This window comes from Colias eurytheme, chromosome 5 (genome assembly GCF_061535395.1).
Source record: "Colias eurytheme isolate Ceu_HAF_F1 chromosome 5, ilColEury1 Martin Lab GWU primary, whole genome shotgun sequence".
Lineage (NCBI taxonomy): Eukaryota > Metazoa > Arthropoda > Insecta > Lepidoptera > Pieridae > Colias > Colias eurytheme.
In genome coordinates, this window is record NC_142984.1 from 8,362,564 (window position 1) to 8,383,646 (window position 21,083).

Genomic DNA, 21,083 nt, shown 5'->3' on the forward strand with positions numbered 1-21,083 from the left:
ATTTTTGTTTAATATCTATTGTCAACGCTTGCTTAACAATACATAAAGAAATTAGATAGAATAGATAGAGCGATTCAAGAGGAGGGTTTTAGTATATAATTTAATAGGTTTTAGGCAAAGCGGGTGAAACCGCGGGCGGAAAGCTAGTTTTGTATAAATTATAGACAGGATAAAATAAACTTTCTACAAACAAAAACAAAAAAAAAAGCTTTTTAGATTATCTATAACATTATATGCTGTTGTAAAATTGGTTGTAAAGGTAAAAGCCATCATCATCATTAACAAAATTAGACCATATTTCGAGCCCTACAATGGCTCGAAATATGGTCTAATTTTGACTGATGTATTTAGTATATTTAATTTTGTTCAAATATTTTATTTAGTTCAGTGAATATATTGAATGTAGGTGGTTCATTTAGATAAAATTGAAGTGTTTCGAAATAACAAGATACCCGATCAATAAATATACGCCTTCGCATTTATTTTATTAGAATACTTCACTTAGATGTCTATTGGTTTGATAAAATTATTATTAGCTACATATTTTTCCTTTTTAAAATCAACTACTTACTACAACAATAAAGACCAATTGTCTTTTTTTTCTCCGTGAATAAGTGCTAATTTGAAATATGTACTTTGTTCGTTTGATTTGATCCTGTGAAGGTAACCTAAGCACTGAAATGATATTATTTATAGTAAAAATAAAAAATGCTGTCATGTTCTATCACGAGATACCACATAATACTATGATGTGACTGAGTACTGACTGTCTCAATAGTCAGCTGAAAAACCTTCCGCTCCAAAACGTCAGCAAAGATATATTCCTCAATAGATTCTTCTAGAAATATTCCCTTCAGCACCTTACATGTAATAGAAATAAATCGTGTAACCACTCCTACTGTTTTAATGCACCATTCGATTCCTTCTGATTCATGTGGTCAAGACCAAAGGAGGCTTATAAGCGTAAGTAGAACAACTGGCAATCGTCCAACTAGAAATAAATGTTAAGGAAATTTATGACCACACGATAAACCTCATATTGAGATGCGATATGGGGATGTAGTCGGAATTTGGGACATGCTTTTGTTATCTATGCTATTAAAAAAATAGTATTTTCGTTTTTTTTATTTGAGGCGTTTATCGGTTGGACAACCTTGGGTGGCTATAGCGATTAAAATAAATTTGATAATTTTTATCACAGCAAAACAATTTACAATTAGCATTTTACGCATGATTAATGATAGATGCTGCAATTTTTATTAATCAGAGTAAAACATGGAGATGTTCGATAAAGAACAACTGAGAACTAAACTCGTTTTAAAACTGCAGCACCAACTAGTTTACTTAGAATACAAAGATTTTCGCCGGCACTTTAACATATTTTGAACATCGTCTTACAATTATTGATGTGGCATAGGAAAATATACTCTCCGCTCTCCGGTATAAAAACAGCAAATACTTAAAAATCATGACCACAGCTATTGCACTCAGTTTAAATTTTTTTTCATTCCTATAGTAGTCCCAGTTGCCAAATCCCATTTTTCCCTAAAAAGAAGGAGGTTCTTAATTTGTAGGTATGCTTGTACACTGCTAACTCACTGTTTTTATTCATTCCTTACGTAAAATACTGACATAAAATTAAATTAAATATTACATTATTATTTGATACTTGTATGCGGAAGAATTAATGTCGACAGCATTTCATTGCAATAAAAATTAATAAACATAAAAGTGACGAATCTATTTGTACTTAGGTACAACTTGGGTAAATGAAATTTATTCATATTAACAATCAAATATTCGCATTCCCTAATTTTCTCAATACATATCTGTTCTGAATTTCCACAGAAATTAGGTCAATATAACATAATTTGGGAGTTCAGTTAACTTTTCCACTCGTGTTTGGTAAACAGAGCGTGTTCGATACTATTCACTTTTTATTCATTTGCGAGTTTATTTACCAATCGAAGTATTTGTAATTTTCTTTTCGTATTTCACAATTATTATGAAAATTATATCTAATAAGAATGAGGAGATTAAATTGATTCATATTATTATTTTTAATATCAATATTTAAAATAGTACATATTTTTTCTATAATTTTTGTTCTTATATGCTGCAACGCGCATCAAAATCTTTGGCGAAGTTATTTTCTAACAACAATTTCATTTTTTATTAATTTACTACTTACTTATAACATGTATATTATAATGTGATAAAATAACATAAATATTTTTAATAAAAAAAGTAAATATAAAGACTCAAAACAAAAACCTTTTTGGATTTATGATGCTGGCCACAAAAGAAAAAAGTTTTAAATTTGGAATTCGAGCGCGGCCGTCACCTCCGCGGTCGTATCTGTCATTTTGACACTCGATTACTTTCCGTGAAGCCAATATTTTACTTTTATAAATAGCAAAAGTGTAGTAAATTTTCTAAAATGCAGTCAGTTGTTACTTACGAGAAACCACTACCACATTTGACCTTACCGGATTGGGACGCCAGGTTATATGGATTGCAGGTATTCACATTTTTTTTTTATATAGGTAAATGAAGAAATCTCCAAGACAAATCTATAGAAACTAAAGCAAAATATTCCTTTTAAAATCTGTATTATTTGAATTTGCTCTTTTAGATTTAATGCGATTCTAATAATTTCAAAATATTGACAAAGCTGGTAAATTCAAACCAAAGTCGATAAACGAACTTCTTGAAAGCACTTAAGGCTGCAGTCTAGCAAAATTGCGTTTTCAACAAGTTATTTGACAATTTTTTCCCGGCTAATGAAATGATAAACTGATTTTTTTTTTCTTGTTTATCAATAAGTGTTATATACGCAATGCGCGTGAATTTTTTCACATTTGTAAAGTTACTTTATGTTACCTTAATCAGGCCTTCAAGATAAGTCTCTTTCCCCCAAAGACATTTCGAGCTAAGTTTGTGCACTCACTACCTTGCAACCGATTACAATTATTTACACAATTTGATCAGCGCATTATTATCCTTATATAGTCGTTATTAAAAACTGCTGAATACAATTGCCGAAAAACTTATGATTTTCCTAATTAGAACGTTATAAATTCATCAAATTTCCCATTTTTTGCCTTACAAAATCTATTGATAAATACTGCTAAAAGTTATTGTTTCCATTAATTTATTCGAGTTGGTTGAAGACCAATGAGTATTAATCCTTTAAAAATTTTTTTTTTTGACTTTTGATAATTCTTTAAATATTAAAAAAATATTTAACCCTTAAATTGATTTCGTCCGTTTTAAAGGACATAGTATTTATACACATGCTGGCTCTGTTACAGTAGACCTAGGCATTGCCAATTGGTATATTAGGAAGGTACTAGCTATGTCCTTCGCGTACATGCAGGTTTCGTTAGCGAAGCGAAGTACAGTCGCGAATGGTGACCATTTGAAATTTGCAAAAAACGGATCTTTTGATTGTCCTGATAAAATTGGTTATAACTGTAAGTATTTTGGCTATTTTGCTTATAATGTTATATTATTAGTCAGAATACGATTGTAAGTATAGTATTTTGACATAATTTTTACATATTTTACAATATTTGTATTAAAAATCTTAGTTTGTTTATGATGTCCCATAAAACGGACGTTGACAACTTGGAGTATACACTAGGGTATTCTTCACATGTCCTATGTAACGGACGTTGCCAATCAGGCCCTCCATTTTCAACATCATCATTTTGATATATTTTTCTTTATTTTTATTATATTTAACAGGAGCATGACTTGGCACTCAATAAAAAATTCCCTCACTACCTCTGACGGAAGCTGAAGAGTCTGGCGTTGAGTTGAGATGACGATTTCGAAGGAAATGTAGACCTACGGGAGTGATTTCACTATGATAAAAGTGTCAATCATTTACTCCCAGCACCATACCTCCGGAATTATACGACATATTGATTTGAGTCACAATGAAGATCCAAAAAGTCAGAATTTTTACCATCAACAAAATATTATTGCTGCAGAATTACAGCCCTTACATGCGGTGCGAGATGAATCTTCCCTACTTCTCAGTAGTTCTTCAGCCACAGTATCATGTTACTTACCAGAAATACCACCTAATAGATGAAAATTTAAATAATAATACCTTACAAATGAAAAAACTGGCAGCAAATGGATATATATGCCAAAGAATCCAAAAAAAGCGATTTAAATTTCCTGTTTGTTTTGGTACTTCAGGCATGGTATACGACTTCTTTGCATACGATAAAGCAAACACATTACAATCTGTACAATTTAGTGAATGGGAAGAGGACTTTCTTGGTGTATTAGAATAAGTTCTCAGGCTATGTAATACTATTTCTATCCCAATTCTTAGCCAATTCTTATGCTGTGACTTTTGATAGTGTCGTTTTTTAAAATCCATTATTTTTAACGATATCGTTTAAGTTTTAACCAATATTTTAAGACAGATGTTTGAAAAGCTTATACTTGATCGTCCATAATTATAATTTGATAATAATTTTGAATTACAGAGTTGAAAATGTGCATTTTATATATGTACCACGGTTGCAGGAATAATGTGCAATGTCCGTTATATGTGACGGTTCGAACATGTACATATAATTGGCAATGTCCGTTTTATGTGACATAGTGAAAACAATAGAAAAAATTAAAATTTTTAATTTTTTTTTTCATTTTCCTCTTTTCTATCCTAATTCCAACACATCCTCCAAATTTGGACATTATACACCCAAGTTATCTAGGGGTGACAATTTAAGGGTTAAAATAATTAGGAAAAATCCTAGCGAATTTCTTTAGTCGCGCAGCGCGCTCCTTGGGCCGGAGCGTTCTGACGTGTGCTCTACGCTCGATTTTCCTTCATACCGAAGTGAAAGTTGCTCTACTTCATTAAATTTAATATTTTTGTTAATTGATTATTTTTATCTTAGTTTTGTGCAAATATTCGTATTTTTAAACATTTGATTTCGATTTGGAAAATAAATGAAAAAAATATGCGTGTAACTATGTACTTACTAGAAAAAAAATTATCTTCGAACATAAAGTTAATGAAACCAAATACATTACAAAGGTGATTGGCAACAATTTCTTTATTTTACGGAGTTTCAGTAAAGGGATGTATAATTCTTTTAAACTAAAGTAAGCTCATAAATTTTCTTATAATATATATTTTTTTTGAAGTTCCCAAAATGTTTATTTTTCGTTTGAGAAATACGAAATATATTAAATTATATTGAGAACTTGAACTTGGGACATACGGGGAAAATGATTTGTTTACTCCAAAATTCCAAATATGTCGAGGTGTTTTTTTTCTTCTGGTTATTTTAAACGTAGCGGCATATTGTTTGATTATTAATTTTGTAACTTAAATACAGGATGTTGGTTTTATATTTTGATCTTACAGACGCGCTGACAAATTTAGTCCACCATTTCTAGTTTAGTCCACCAACTCTAAGTACCAATATTAAAACGAATGGATTATCATCACATCATCAAAACTCAGATGTAATGGAAGATCGCAATAACATAGAAAATTCAATGGGTGTTGAGAACTAAACAAACACAAGTAACAAGTAAAAAGAGCAACTATGGAGTTTCTTGCCGATTCTTCTCCGTAGATACTGCTTTCCGAATCGGTGGTAAATGTTAAAAATATGTACCTAATGACATTTCAAAAGTGCTTCTAGAAGAAGTCTAATTGAATAAATAAATGTTTGAGTTTGAGTTTTGAGTTTAACAGAGACGCGAGGAATAAAAAAAGAGGACGAAAACGATAATTCGTTGATGCTTTCCCTTTTCGACGTATTGTTAGGGTACATCACCAATCTGCAAAAAACAAAACTGATGATTCCCAATTGCTGATTAAAAATTAAAAACAAATAATCGACAACAGTGGTGAAAATTTGCTGATCACAATGAAACATCCTTCAGTGGTAGCAGATTTACTCATTTAAAATATATCGGTGAACAGCGTAAAGGAGAGGAGGACAGGAAAACATTATGAATGTGGGTGGTGGATTGTATACAGGGTGTAATCGATAAGTATGTGCAGGCGATTATGACGTTATTATTGCAGGTATCAAAAAACTTAAAACTGATATAGAAATTACTTTACCTAATGAGCAAAATGATAATAATAACTTTTTAAAAGTATAACGAGAAATATCTAAAAAATTTACTTTATACACTCCCATATCAAGAAGGGAAAATGGGACTAGTAGAAGTTAAATGTCTAATTCCGGCAAAAGAGATGAATGCGGAAGATGCGGTTAAAAATAAAAAATTTAAAATTTGAAATACAATGCAAAAAAATAACACTTTTGTCATAGATAAGAATCATGACTATTTTTTCCAAATTCAGGGACAACTAAACGTTGCAGAAGCAGAAGTCTGCTTATTTGCTGTTTGGACTGGAGTGAATCATTCGTTAAAAATAGAATATATAAGTTTAGGCAAAAAAAAAATAAAATGATGGACCATTATCAAGATTTTACATAAATTGCCTACTGTCAGAATTGATTGATTCGAGACTTCAGCATTCGATGCCCATCAAGGACCCATCCTATGTTATTCAAGCGATTGAAAAAAAAGAGAAAAATCCAGTGCAACCGATAAAGCATCAGAATGCTAGCAAAATATTTATTAGGTTTATCCATATAAATCTATATATTATACATAATATAATAAATCCGTAGAAGGGTCAATTCTGTACTTTGAAAATATGTATTTAAAAAATAAATAGCAGTGTTACTGGATCGATACCAAACACAAATATGTGATTAAAAAAATTTTTGTCTGTCTGTCTGTCTGTATGTGAAGGCATCACGTGAAAACTAATGGTTCGATTTCAATGAAACTTGGTATAATTATACCTTATTATCCTGGGCATAAAATGGAATACTTTTTATCCTGGAAAAATACGAAGAAAAAAAATAAATCTTAATTTTTCAGTTTTATCCATAGACGTTGTTCTGTAGAACCGCGAACACACGTTGCGTTACCCGCAGTGGATTCAGCGATGTAACCTGTAGCGCCAAAAGTCGGATTTGGCTTGAACCGTTTGCGGCACACGCGGGCCGCACGACACCACGCCTCCTCGACTCCTATATAAGGACGGCGTTCCGCGCGATGCATATATGTAATTTATGAATTTTGATGCGAGCGGACGTGTCCAGTGTGGCGAGCGAGAGTGATCGTCTAATATTAATTTAGTGAGAAACGTCTTCCCAGTTCAAAATGGAGAAATAAACCATCCACGCGAAGACCGACATCCGCTCGGACGGAGTCACGGCCCGCGGGCGGAAGCTAGTCAGAAATAAATATCTTTTGTTTTCATTTGCGTATTTTTCTATTTTATAATTTTTTAACACAAACATTACATTTTTTTTATTATATACAAAATTTGTTTATCCGTTTTATTAGTTAAACTGAACAACTTTCACTAAGAAACTTAGGTCGAAAAAAATGTATAGAGTTATGCATTTGAAGATATCAATAGAACGTATTCGCAAATTTTGTGTACTGATAAAAAAAATCACCGTATAATCAATGTAATTTTCACGAAAATTGTTTCAAATTGTCATTTCTGGTACTTATTACGAATATTAAATTATGCATACGAATGATTTAATAATTAATTTTTAAAAATTAAGTGGAGCAACTTTCCCTTAGTACATTTGTATTATTTACATATAGGATGACAGGATGCATTTGTTTGCACTACTAGACCAAGCCCTTAAGTAATTATTATTGCAACTTCAGAACTTTCAACTTAAACCACGTTTTAAATTACTTCTGCAGATGTACACCCAATTTATCGTCACATTATTAACCGTAGAATTAAAGTAGAAGGCAAGATAAAATATTTTAAAAGCGGTAAAATTTATGAAGAAAAATAGTTTCATTTAGTTTAAAATGTAGTATGTTTTTCTACATAATATTCTGAATGTAGCTTGGCCCGTGGAGTTTTTTAATGTTTAATTAAATTTAATTGAAGTTAAAATAGTTTTATTTGCAAATGGAAGCTTGTATGAATTTCAACTAGGAATTCAGCTTGGAAAGGGAAATCAACATGTTCTGAAATCGGAAACGAAGTAGTTTTTGATAATTTTACTTTTTGTAGAAAACAGTTTGAAACTCAAATCGTAATATTTTCACTGCTACAAACGTTTCCATGACCATGGTCTTTCTCGTCTCATTTGCATGGTACCTATATAAAAAAAATAGTCGTAACTGTACGTACTAAAATGGCTATTTATTACATTAATCCATTAGCATTTTTATTTAATGTTTTAATCATAAAATTAAACTGCGATGTTATGAGTGTAAGTATTGCTTCACTAATTTCTTAGCGCCTAGATCGCCTGTGGATTGGCAAAGTTTTGTGCGCATGGCATCTTGCTAAGCTTATTTTTAAGATAATAAATTTACGTGTTTTTAAAAATTGTAAATTATCAATATTAGGTAGGTATGCTATAAAAATATAAACTAATATAATAAATATGTAACATAATTAATTATGTATGCAATTTATATCTTTTTGATCGCTTTTTTATATTCAGGCAAATTGGCGTAACTATCTACAGCTCATGTACAGATTTTACGCAATTAAATACTCCAAGTAGGATATCAAATAGTTATTTTGTCCTGTAAAGCTACTAGGAAGTAGGAAGATTTAATGTTTCATATGGGCATTAGAGTTGAACTTTATCACAATAGTATCCCGTAAATTCCCTCGTTTCCGTTCTTGCTCACTCAATGTGATTTTTATTCAGGACCCACGGAGATGCGTCGTAAATATTCATTCTCTAAGTTTCGATTCCAATGCAAAGTTGGAATTATTCACATGGTATTCATATTATTGTTCTATTGACTGAAATGTTGGGAATGTATTTGGTTACGTATGATGTAGGTATGCAATTTTGTTTGTTTCATTTTTATCATGATTGTATCTTGCAGTTACTAATATCTATTTAAGTTAAAACGTATTTATTAGGTAAGTATCTCTATCCTCATTATTCGAATTCATTTATAATTATTTAAATTAATGTTACTGGGTACAAATAAATATTTCAAATTTAAATGTATTAAGCATCCAATGGAATTGAGATCTCTAGTAAATAACAAAAATCTGCCGCTGGCGTATCGAATTTAATAATGATACTGCAAACAGGAGAGAATTCAACAAACAATCACATTCATTTCAAATTTCAATTAAGATGAAAAAACGAATTATTTGTACAAAATAAAGATTTAAAAACATCGAGTGAAACAAAGGGCGTTTGTTTCTGTTCGCACACAAGAGTTTTTAAATAATTGTTTTCACTTGCCTTGCTTTAATTTTGTAAAAGAATTTTTAATTCACAATTGCAACGCCGCTCTAATTAAAGAAACACAAAAGTGAAACATCTCTCAGCTAAATGTTATCTCAAGTCATTAAACTTACGAAACAATTAAAGCTAATGTTTGGCCTATCGTGAGGATTTGCTTAAACGTTTTATTTTTCAGCACTTGCTAGGTTAGTGCCATGTTGTTCATATAAAAGAATATTCATTTTTAAATTAAAAAACTATATTATTTTCCCTAGTTCTGGTTCAGGCTCATAAAGTTAGACAATAAGTTTCATGCTGTAGTCATACTGCTAAAAATAAAAACCGCGAGTTCAAATTTAAAAACCTCATTTCAGTGGGAATTATAATATTTAGGTTTTTCATTCCCTTTTTATCTAAGTTTCAATGCATCTTTTTGTAATAGTTTATAGTTTATTATAAAATTAAAATTGTATAGGTCACAGCAGACACCAGAAGGGCTGACGCCTTCGACCTTCGCTACAGCTCGCACCAGCTTCGCAATGAGACCAAAATCAAGACCGACTGGGACAGCTATCATAACAACAATAGATTGAGAGCTAGGTATGCTATAATACCTTTTTTATTAATAGTCTTCATCATAGAGATAATATGTAGGTACTTATCTCTATGGTCTTCATATATGTATAGATATACTTTTCAGTGTACTTTTGACATTAATCATGTAGGTATAGGTATTGTAATGTATTGCTTTAAGAATGAAATAACTCACGTGTTATTCAAAAGTTATTTATGCAAATATGCTTTTAGAATTCATATTTAGAAAAGTTTTACTTAGTTTAGTTTAGCTCTATTGTGAAAGACTGGATAAAGAACTATACTAGATTTCAATCAAATCCGGTCAGTAGTTTTTGCACAAAAGAGCAAAGAACATCTAAATATCTTATGAGGCAAGTTAGATATACCTACAATATCAGTAGGATAGATAAGTAGCCTAGGTATTGATGATTTACAAAATAACTGAGGTTAATGCGAAAAAGCGTCTCAAATGTGATCCAATCCATCATCAACATTTAATTTAATAACTCAGGCCCCGGAATCACAGACACAATAGAAAATCTATTGTGTCGTGGACCGATCGGGCCGTTCGGGGCTCATTGTAAATTGTAAATTGTAAATTTGGGTTAATTTGGGTTAATTGTAAATTAGAGGAGGAAAAAGAAACTCATAATATTTTGAGTGTCATGAAACATTTATATTATTCAAAAGCTCAGAATCTTAACAAATACAGTGAGATTGAACGTATACCCTCAGCAGCAGCTATTCTTTGCAGTTGTTTGTAATTTGTTCTTCTCTCGCGGGACCTAGAGCAATCAAGTGTATGTCATAAGTTTTCGCACTTATGGTTTGTTGTCGTGAGACGAGAATTAGTTATCATAAGTAAAGTAATTGTGGGGGACAATAACAGTGACGCGGAACGTTAGATGAAAAGTTTTAAAATTGTTATGTCTCTAATTAGTTTAATACCTAATGTGTAAAGTTTTACGTATTGGATAAAACATTATGGACTTATGAGGCTCTAATTATATTATTATTTCTATTTCAAAATAGAATGCTAAATACTTGTACAAATTTTGTATTTTAAATTTACTGCACCGCGTACGTAAAACATGCATACATATGCAGATACATACGCGCGCACGCACACACAGACACACACATTAATCATATTATTATTTATTATACTTCTGGCACCATCTGCTAAAAAAGCACAATGTTACCAATATCAGTTATCACATAGCATACAAAATAGAACGAAATCTTCATTCATCTTATCATGTCACAGAGTATACGAAATAGAGCAATGGAAATCAACTCTCCAAGAGCTTTTAGAACGCCTAGACAGAGAGATGACCGCTCTAAAAGAAGAGAAGGCATCCACAGAGAGAGAGTTGGAGCAATTGAACATGCCCCTCCTGGTCTGTTCGGAGTGCCTCTCTAACAGGGACGGGAGGAGGAGCAGCGAACTGACGTACGACTTGGCTGATACGGAGTTGAAGAAGGTATGTGCGTTGTTGCTTTTGACTTCTTTTGGTCAAATATAACGTGACGTGAACGTTGGCTTTTGTACTAACTAATTGTGTTTATTTTTCGTAAAAAGTATACGAAATATTATAACTTTGAGCAAGAATTTTCTTCTTTCTTAGAATGAAATCTATAGAATGTAATGTGTTTATAAGGTGTCAATCATCCAGTAAATTGAAACATACCCTGGTGAAAATATTTTAGATCTATGTTCATTTATAAAAATATGAATTCTTTTATGAATATTAAAAAGGGAAAAGGTTTATTCAGCTAGCGTTAAAATGGATAGATTTAATTTCGTACATTTTTATTAACATGTAAAAATTTTGTTGACCTTTTTATATACCTAATGTCAGTAAATATTAACGATTCGTTACATATTTGGTTCATCTTCCATTATGAACCTGATTACGAAAAAAAAATAATCTACGTGAAAAACATACCTACGCAATCCTTTCCTTATAAACGCACAAGCTACATACCAACTTAGGCAATGGATCAAAATTGGCTAAAAAAGGCTTCAAGAGACTTTACAAATTATGTACTACTAGCGGTCCGCCTCGGCTTCGCCCGTGGTAGGTACATATTTCGCAATAAAAGGTAGCCTATGTTCTTTCTCAGGGTTTAAAGATGATCTGTGCCAAATTTCATCAAAATCGGTCCCGTAGTTTATGCATGAAAACCATACATACATATATACATACATACATACAAACCTTTCCTCTTTATAATATTAGTATAGATAAAGATCACCTTCATGCATTCACCTAAAACCTAATTCCTAATAACACAGGAACTCTGCGTAACCGAAAGCAACAAGAAAATGCTGATAGATCGTTGCCAGTCCGCGTGGGAGAAGATAAACAAACTTGAGGTGGTGAAGTTCAAGCTTCAACTGGACCTCAATGATAAGAACGAAGCGCTGCAAATTGATAAGGACATGCTAAACCTGGATAAGGACTGCGCCAATATAACGTATAAGACGGATTCGTTGAAAACACCAAAACGGTAGGTGATTTGCAAATTTTGAGTTTGATAAAACGAATGATACTAAATGACGTATTTTTCATGGAATGATAAATGAAACAGAAATGTGTGCGTGTTTTCAAAAGTTAAAGTACCTACTCTTTCAGATTTAAGAAATTGATTTTAGTTTGTTGCATTCAACGATAGGTTTATTAAAATATTACTTACGTTAGCTTAAATAAGGGACAGTTTAGTAAAAAAATTATAATATTTTAATAAATGTTTTCCTTACAGATTTTTTTGAAAGTAGGAACTGCAAAACTATGTTACCTAATTTACGCTATTATGTATCTAAACTTATCATAATTAACAATTTATTAGCATGATAACCTACGATCAATGGCTACAAAAGTGCGAAGCGACAAAAAAGCTAGCGGTAGACGAGTTACAAGACACACTACGACTCCGGGAATCACTTTTCGTAGCTCGCGGTCGAGCTCGTAACGCGTTGCGAGCGCAGACTGATGTCACCAATTATATGATGCGACGCCGCGTATATGAGACACAACGTGCTAGGAACGAACTTCAGTGGCAGAAGATGAAGGTAATTTAGCAATGAATGAATGAATAATGATTGAAAATGGTAAAGAGCGTCACCAACTATATGATGCGACGTCGCGTATATGAGACACAACGTGCTAGGAATGAGCTGCAGTGGCAGAAGATGAAGGTAATTTAGCAATGAATGAATGAATGATGATTGAAAATAGTAAATAACGTCACCAAATATATGATGCGACGCCGCATATACGAGACTCAACGTGCTAGAAACGAACTTCAGTGGCAGAAGATGAAGGTAATTTAGATGAATGAATGTATGATGATTGAAAATATTAAAGAGCGTCACCAACTATATGATGCGACGCCGCGTATATGAGACACAACGTGCTAGGAATGAGCTGCAGTGGCAGAAGATGAAGGTAATGTAGATAAAGGAATGTTTGAATGAAAAGGTAGTGTAAATGAAGTCGGTTAAAAATTGAGATTTGGCTTAAGAACAATAAGCTAGAGGTATGTGAACTAGAAGCTCCAGTGGCAATATGAATGTATGAAAATGGAGGAAGGTCGTGGAAATTCCTTTAATTATTATATCTCCCGAGTAGGATATTATATTGACAGCAAATGCAATTCGAATATACTCAACAGGCAATCGTGTATATGGGTAGTTATAACGGAACGGAAATTTAAAACAGTTTTAAATTCAAATAACATTATCGAAACTTTTCTTTGAGTATGATTTAGATTTTTTTTTCTAAAATACAGATGGAAGAGAATATGGACAAACTGTCAAGCGAGTTGAAGACTATCGGTGAACAATTCGCTGACAAAGTGAATGCACTAAAAGTAGCTGAGACTAGATTAGAAACTAGAGGCTATAGACCCGGTATTGAACTTGCATCTGATGAGGCTGATATCGGCATGAAGGAGGAAGTACGGAACTTACGGGAGACTATACGGCAATTGCAAGAGAAACAGGATTGCGCTAAGTAAGTAACTGAAGCCTTATATTCATGGCAAATATTTGGTAAGCAACAATGTTGGGTTTGTTTAAGGGCCGATTTTTCAATGCTTGGATAAAACTTATTCGTCGAATAATGTATAATACTACCATTTTAAAAACGTATTGTAATTGCCCGTATTTGACAGTTTACGTGACATTTTAATATTATCGTGTAATACTTTATTGGACGGATAAGTTTTATCCAAGCATTGATAAATCGGCCCTAAATGTTGTTGCTCCTTGAGAAGTTTCACCATACAACATGCAACACGCATTATTGTCAGCAGACAGCAACATGAATACATGATTCGACTTTGTTGGTAAACAAATGTATAGTATGAATACTGTATTGTTTAACTGATTGCTTTTCAATTTAAAATTTAACACTTACATGTTTCCGAATAATTTGTATTGAATTTTGCCAGCTTAGTCTACTCTTTCTTTTTATATAATTTTATGTAATTACATATACCATACATATCAAATATAGTAAAATGTTAAATATTCAGGACACTCAACAAAATTTGTGGTTTGTCGCAAATACTGACCATTTACACGAAGTATGTAAGGCCAAAAATACGGCCACTCGCGACGCGCCTAGAAAATCTTGTATTACTTATCTAGAGCACCAAGCCATCTTCGAATCAATTCACGCTGAAATATTAGTTTATTAGTATATAGCGTGCTAAAGCCATCTTTTCGTTTGCCAAATTTCGTCTTAACACTTATAGCAAATAGTGTTACTAACCCCTCTAGAGATATTAATGATACAGATCTTTACCCGCCTATGGGATCGCTTGATTTTCAAAATTCACGATATCTAGTATAGTTAATCTTATTAGGTACCTTTAAAATTTATAATATGCATAGTGATCCAGCCTAATCAGGGTTCAAACTGTATACTAAAATAAAATGAAGTGTTTTGAGAGGATCATGAATGTTTTATAAGGTCTGGCCTGTCTCTGAATTTTCTAATAATATCCTCGCGTAAATGCTAATAAATATTAAATTGAAGCGGGCTCCTCGATCTTTAAGTATAGCAGGGTTTGTCTAGAATTCATCCTTTGGTTCTTAATAATACTTACACATTCGAAAAAAAATTCTGTCTAGTCAAAGCAAGTTACTAAGGAAATTAGGCAACTGATACATTTTATCGATATATGTATTCTACTACTACTATGTAGGCATAATACACCTTATAGGTACCTAAATAAGAACACACAAAGAACAGAAAGAGATATGTTACATTTTGATAACTACTGTAAAGCTATTACCAGTACTTTGTAACGGAAGCGCTTTTCTTAACTTTAGACTTTGCTCTGCCGCCATATAACTTAATAAACAGCACATGGGTTTTATAATAATGTAAAATAGGTACCTCATATCTTATTAAAATGAAATCTTATAAAGCTATGACAGTACACAAAATAAGACCGGCAGACAATAAGAGAGGTTGTATCCAAAGTAAATTCGGAATATAATTTTACTTGTAATAAAAGAAAAAATAAAATACGGTTCTTTTTGTGCCTTCCAAACACACATAATAGGTACATAAATAAAGGAGTAAGCAGACAATAAAACAATAAAAGTCTCCTCACTAACAGAACGCAAAATTGTTTCCATGATAGTCGTCTTCGAGAAACGTAGAAAATTTCCGTAGTCACATTGTTAACTCGACCCTCGGAGATCGGATAGGTTGTTTAATTTAACAATGCTTTCATGAATTTTCTTAATGTAACTATTCGAGAGTAGTTGGGATTTGGAATCGATCCAGATATCGTGGCCAAGTTTGTCTAGTCATTGTACTTACTGGTTTTCCCGGCTGGTGTGATTTTTGCTTGTACATTGGATATTTTCATATGGGAGTAATGACCGTAAGAGCTAAGTTATTTAGGTCACGCTGTTAGGTTCACAAAAAAATGTTCCTTGTCTAGTAATGAGTTTGCCTTACAGTGAACTAAATATACAGGGTGTCCCAAAAAGTAGTGATATACTGAAGCTGGGAGGTAGAGGACTTAGAGGGCTATCCGAATCACCCCCATGTGTGTTATGCGATTTTTCGTATTTTCGGAGTTATTACATTTTTTTCAATTTTTCATCTATCGCCGAGTACGATGAGATTTTTATTTATGGTGACGTGAATTATTGCGCTAGATGCTTGATTTTTTTTGTGTGCTAAGCTGAAAGATAGGCCAATTCAGTATGGTAACATTTACTATCGTTAGATCTTCGAATGGAATAAAAAAAAGAATTAAATGCCAAGAAAGATAAAATTAACCAGTATGTTCATAACTTCAAGGGCCCATAAAAAAATAAAATCACATAAAAAAGGTTTTCCATTTGGCTTTTAAAAACTTGCTCTATCGATCAGGTAGCTACCCTAAAAATTTCATTTTATTATTCTGAAGGCTTCAATCGAAAAATTGAAATCTAAATGTGGTAAGTGCAAAATTTTTAGTAACATGATGATCATTAAAACCAATAAATAGGTGTTTAAAAATGATTTTTTTTTTAAATAGCCCCGCTGTTGCTCAATGCAAGTGCGACATCACCGTAAAAAGTTGTCTTTTTAATGTCTGAATGCTCTTTTATCATTTTTAATGGTTTCTTCTGCTACTATGAATTTCCGGGTTATTTCGTCCAAATTGTGGCAGTCTCTCGTCTTTGTAGTATCCCCACGGAAAAAATTCAATAGGGTTTATGTCCGGAGACCGTGGAGGCCAGGCTAAAGGGCAAAAATACCCTGAAAGATGGATTGGTCGTTGCAGCCTGCGCATGCGCCGGTGACGCCTGCTTTAAAGCCTAGCCTCCACGGTCCCTCGACCTAAACCCCATTGATTTGTTTCAATGGGGATACTAAAAAGACTTCGGCTACTTGAGAGAATGCCCCAATTTGGACGAAATAACCCGGAAATTCATAGTAGCAGAAGAAACCATTAAAAATGATAAAAAAAGCATTCAGACATTTAAAAGACAACTTTTTACGGTGATGTCGCACTTGCACTGAGCAACATCGGGGCTATTTAAAAAAATTCTGGTAATTAAACACCTATTTATTGGTTTTAATGATCATCATGTTAATAAAAATTTTGCACTTACCACATTTAGATTTCAATTTTTCGATTGAAGCCTTCAGAATAATAAAATGAAATTTTTAGGGTAGCTACCTGATTGATAGAGCAAGTTTTTAAAAGCCAAATGGAAAACCTTTTTTATGTGATTTTATTTTTTTATGGGCCCTTGAAGTTATGAACATACTGGGTAATTTTATCTTTCTTGGCATTTAATTCTTTTTTTTATTCCATTCGAAGATCTAACGATAGTAAATGTTACCATACTGAATTGGCCTATCTTTCAGCTTAGCACACAAAAAAAATCAAGCATCTAGCGCAATAATTCACGTTACCATAAATAAAAATCTCATCGTACTCGGCGATAGATGAAAAATTGAAAAAAATGTAATAACTCCGAAAATACGAAAAATCGCATAACACACATGGGGGTGATTCGGATAGCCCTCTTGGTCTTCTACCTCCCAGCTTTCGTTCATCACTACTTTTTGGGACACCCTGTATATCAAAGTCCATTCCCCATAATTAAGGGTAGTATAACAGTGGTATAACTTTTAAGTAGTGTGCTTTAATAGGCCATTTTAATCCTATTTACTTTTATGAAGAAATTTATTTAACGTACAGTACTACATTGAATAAATTTATGGTCGGATTAAACGTATTAGTACAATATTATCGCGAATACAGAGCTCTTCTGGCTATCTATTCTTTTTCTTTTTAATTCATATTTAAACTGATTCCTGTAACAAAAGATTTTATTTCTGGAAAATCAAACGGCTTTAAAATTATTTAGCACAATATCTCGAAGTTCTGTTTAAGCTTAATTCTGATCTATAGATTGCTACTTCCATGATCCTCTCTATATCTAACTCTATTTATAAAACCCTCATCTGTGCTGCTGAGAATAATGACAGCATTAGGAGTAAAAATTTTAAGTTATAAAAAAATAGAATGTCCCTCATTGATAGATTAAACTTGATAGTTCATAATAAACGACTCAACACCTTCCAAATTTTATAATATCTTGAGAACTGCTAGCAATTAATAAAGTGTTAATTAAAGTTATGTATATTTTATATACCTGCCCAAATATTCCATATTTATTCCACCAGTGTTCCTCTGCACTGATCGCGTTGATACATACGTCTAAGATTTCATATTACAATACGTATCTGTCGAAGTAGGTTTATATGTTTCATGATTTCATCACGATATGTGCAAAGGGAACGCAGGTGGATCATCAGAATGAGATAGGAATTCAACCTATCCAAGCTTATTCAGTATTAGCTGAACTGAACTAGTCTACTCTACACTTCAACACAATATTCGAGCATTTATATCCAATATCCTCAATGATACATTTCTCAGAGCAACGTATAACGCTCTCGAAGCGGCGTCCATCAAGATCGCCATAGATCTGAACGACAAGGAGCAGTCTTTGGAAACGGACACCAGAGCTCTGGAGATGAGATCTGCTCTGGAGCCCAAGAGACCAACCGGCACGGATAAGAATCTGATATTAGCGAGTATGGAGGATGAGGTGCCCAAGATGGAAGGCTAAATTCATTGTGATGTGATTTTTTTGTGATGTTTGGAAATTGTTTTTGGTAATTGCGTTTTTTAATAATAAATGTTTTTTTCTTAATTTGTAGTTTTATTTTAACTTTATTTCAAAATTACTGGTTTTTAAAATCAATCTATATGTAGGTAAGTAGATATGCTATAAATCTAAGCTATAAACAATGTGATTGGAAGAATTAATCATCTATCATTACATTTAATTCATTGCACATTTCTATTGAAATATATTTGCATTCTATAAATAAGAGTGCGTCATATTATTAACTTAAATTTGAAAGACATTCCCAAGAAATCGCAAACAGCGTTAGTTTGTAAGACTGAGCCGGGATTATTATAAAACGAGTACATTTTCCGAAGCTTCGCAGAACACTCTCGACAATCTCTATGCACTAAGTAAGCTTGTGAGAATGTTCTGATAACACTATACCTAATATTGAATATATAGGAATTATAATATTAAAACGCTGAAGAGCTATTTGTTTCATAGAAAGCTCTCATCTCAGGAACTACTTACCCGATTTAACAGTCTTTCTTCAAAAAAAAAATGAGTAGCATATTCGGCTATATTTTATTTTCTTAAAATGGTGCCATTATAAAATAAAATCTTATATATAAAATTCTCGTGTCACAATGTTAGTCTGCATACTCCTCCGAAACGGGTGGACCGATTCTCATGAAATTTTCTGTGCATATCGGGTAAGTCTGAGAATCGGCCAACATCTATTTTTCATATGTACCACGGGCGAAGCCGGGGCGGACCGCTAGTAATATATAAAATTCTCGTGTCACAATGTTAGTTTGCATACTCCTCCGAAACGGGTGGACCGATTCTCATGAAATTTTCCGTGCATATCGGGTAAGTCTGAGAATCGGCCAACATCTATTTTTCATATGTACCACGGGCGAAGCCGGGGCGGGCCGCTAGTACTTAATAAAATATCTCTATCTCTGTATTTCCTATTATTATAATAAGCATATAAAAAAATAACGTCAAGATTTATTTCAACGCCACACAAACGGAAAGGGTGAAGTCAAGTAATCTTCACAAGATTAAGAGCTATTACGCACTGTCGACCAGTCGCCGTTTTAGTTTAGTTTTAGTTTTAGTAGAATCCTTAGACCCTGCAGTGGTATAATATTTGAAAATAAATTATTTTTCCCTTTTACACATCTTGCGAGGAACTTTGGATCCTGAACCTGAAGCCCTGTACAATTAAACTTGCTTTGCCTTCATATTTAATCGTTTCGAAGCATGCCTATTACATCATGAAGTTGTCTACCCACTAGATAACTGATAAATAATTTTGAAAAAGGACTCAAACGATAGAGCTTCAATCTCCATCGTAAGTAGCATTTTTTTTTCTTCTGGCCAACTACGTCCATGTTTTTGAAGTGAAACTTATTTATCGGGGTTGGAAAAAAATTTAGTGTAACATTTTTTCGTTACGCGTGACATTTTTCCGTTACGCGCCATCTTTTTCTTATCCCTACCACGCGTGATTCGACGTATTTCTGTAAAGTTGCCTAGAGTTAGTAAATTTTTTTTTTTAATAAGGTCATAAAGAAGTTTCACTTCTTACACTAGTACACGCACACATTTTTTATTAATAATAATTAAAATGTATGATTTATGATTATATAAATGATAATCTCTTTACTGAAAATAAAAATTTATGAAATGTTTTATATTTAATATTAATTTTTTCAAAACTTCGATAATATCTATGTTTTTTTTATTATTTCTAACATGTAACAATAAACTAAGTGACTATAATGTTCAGGTACCTACAATATTATGTGCTACTGGTTTTAGTAAAGTGAATATTACAAGTTTAGAGTTTATAATTATTATGAATCAAAATCTGCATTCAAGTCTACACTTTAAATATTTCTTTTTGCACCATAATTTTCGAATAACATTAAGAATGAAGATGTATCGACATAAAATATGTATAAACAACTCATTTTAATATCCACGAGCCGATTGGCGTCATAAAATTAAATCACTCCCAACTGGAAATTATCTTTAATTTTACGTTTCGGTCATAACTATACATATTTCGATGTATGATTTCATATGCGGAAACATACGAATCGATCAAAGCGCCACATTTTTTTCCGGCACGTTAAGACATCTTTACATTAGGAAGTATTTGAAACAATTATTGAGATTTAAGCAGATCGACTGATAAGCTGATATGCTTCCTAAAAGACGTAACTCAGTTAAATTTATATTTCGGCTTCTATTTGATGTCCATTACGCCGTAAAACCTGTTCTGCAGCGAGTTACGTTGTGCTTCGCCAGCCTTATACTAGTCTATTACGATAATCACGAGATGAATCACGTGGTAGAGGTGATATCAACAGGTTATTTACATTTGACTTTTCGTTCGTGTACGGAAGTAAAATCGCCTTTGTCCTGTCGGGTTACTCTTCAGAACTTTGTATGATTTAAAATGTAACATAAAAACGCAGTAGATCGGCCGCCCATGAATTAGATGACAATAGATTTTCCGC

At 32.6% G+C, this 21,083-nt stretch overlaps 1 protein-coding gene across 1 annotated transcript; it reads left to right on the top strand.

Moving 5' to 3' along the window:
* The first annotated feature begins 2,440 nt into the window (after positions 1 to 2,440).
* Positions 2,441 to 18,546, top strand: LOC149908561 (tektin-B1-like). Its single transcript, XM_090102025.1, has 7 exons — positions 2,441 to 2,521; positions 9,781 to 9,905; positions 11,149 to 11,365; positions 12,181 to 12,395; positions 12,735 to 12,957; positions 13,677 to 13,900; positions 18,354 to 18,546. The coding sequence occupies exons 1-7, from the start codon at positions 2,441 to 2,443 to the stop codon at positions 18,544 to 18,546; spliced, it is 1,278 nt and encodes a 425-aa protein (XP_089958151.1).
* The last annotated feature ends 2,537 nt before the right edge of the window (positions 18,547 to 21,083 follow it).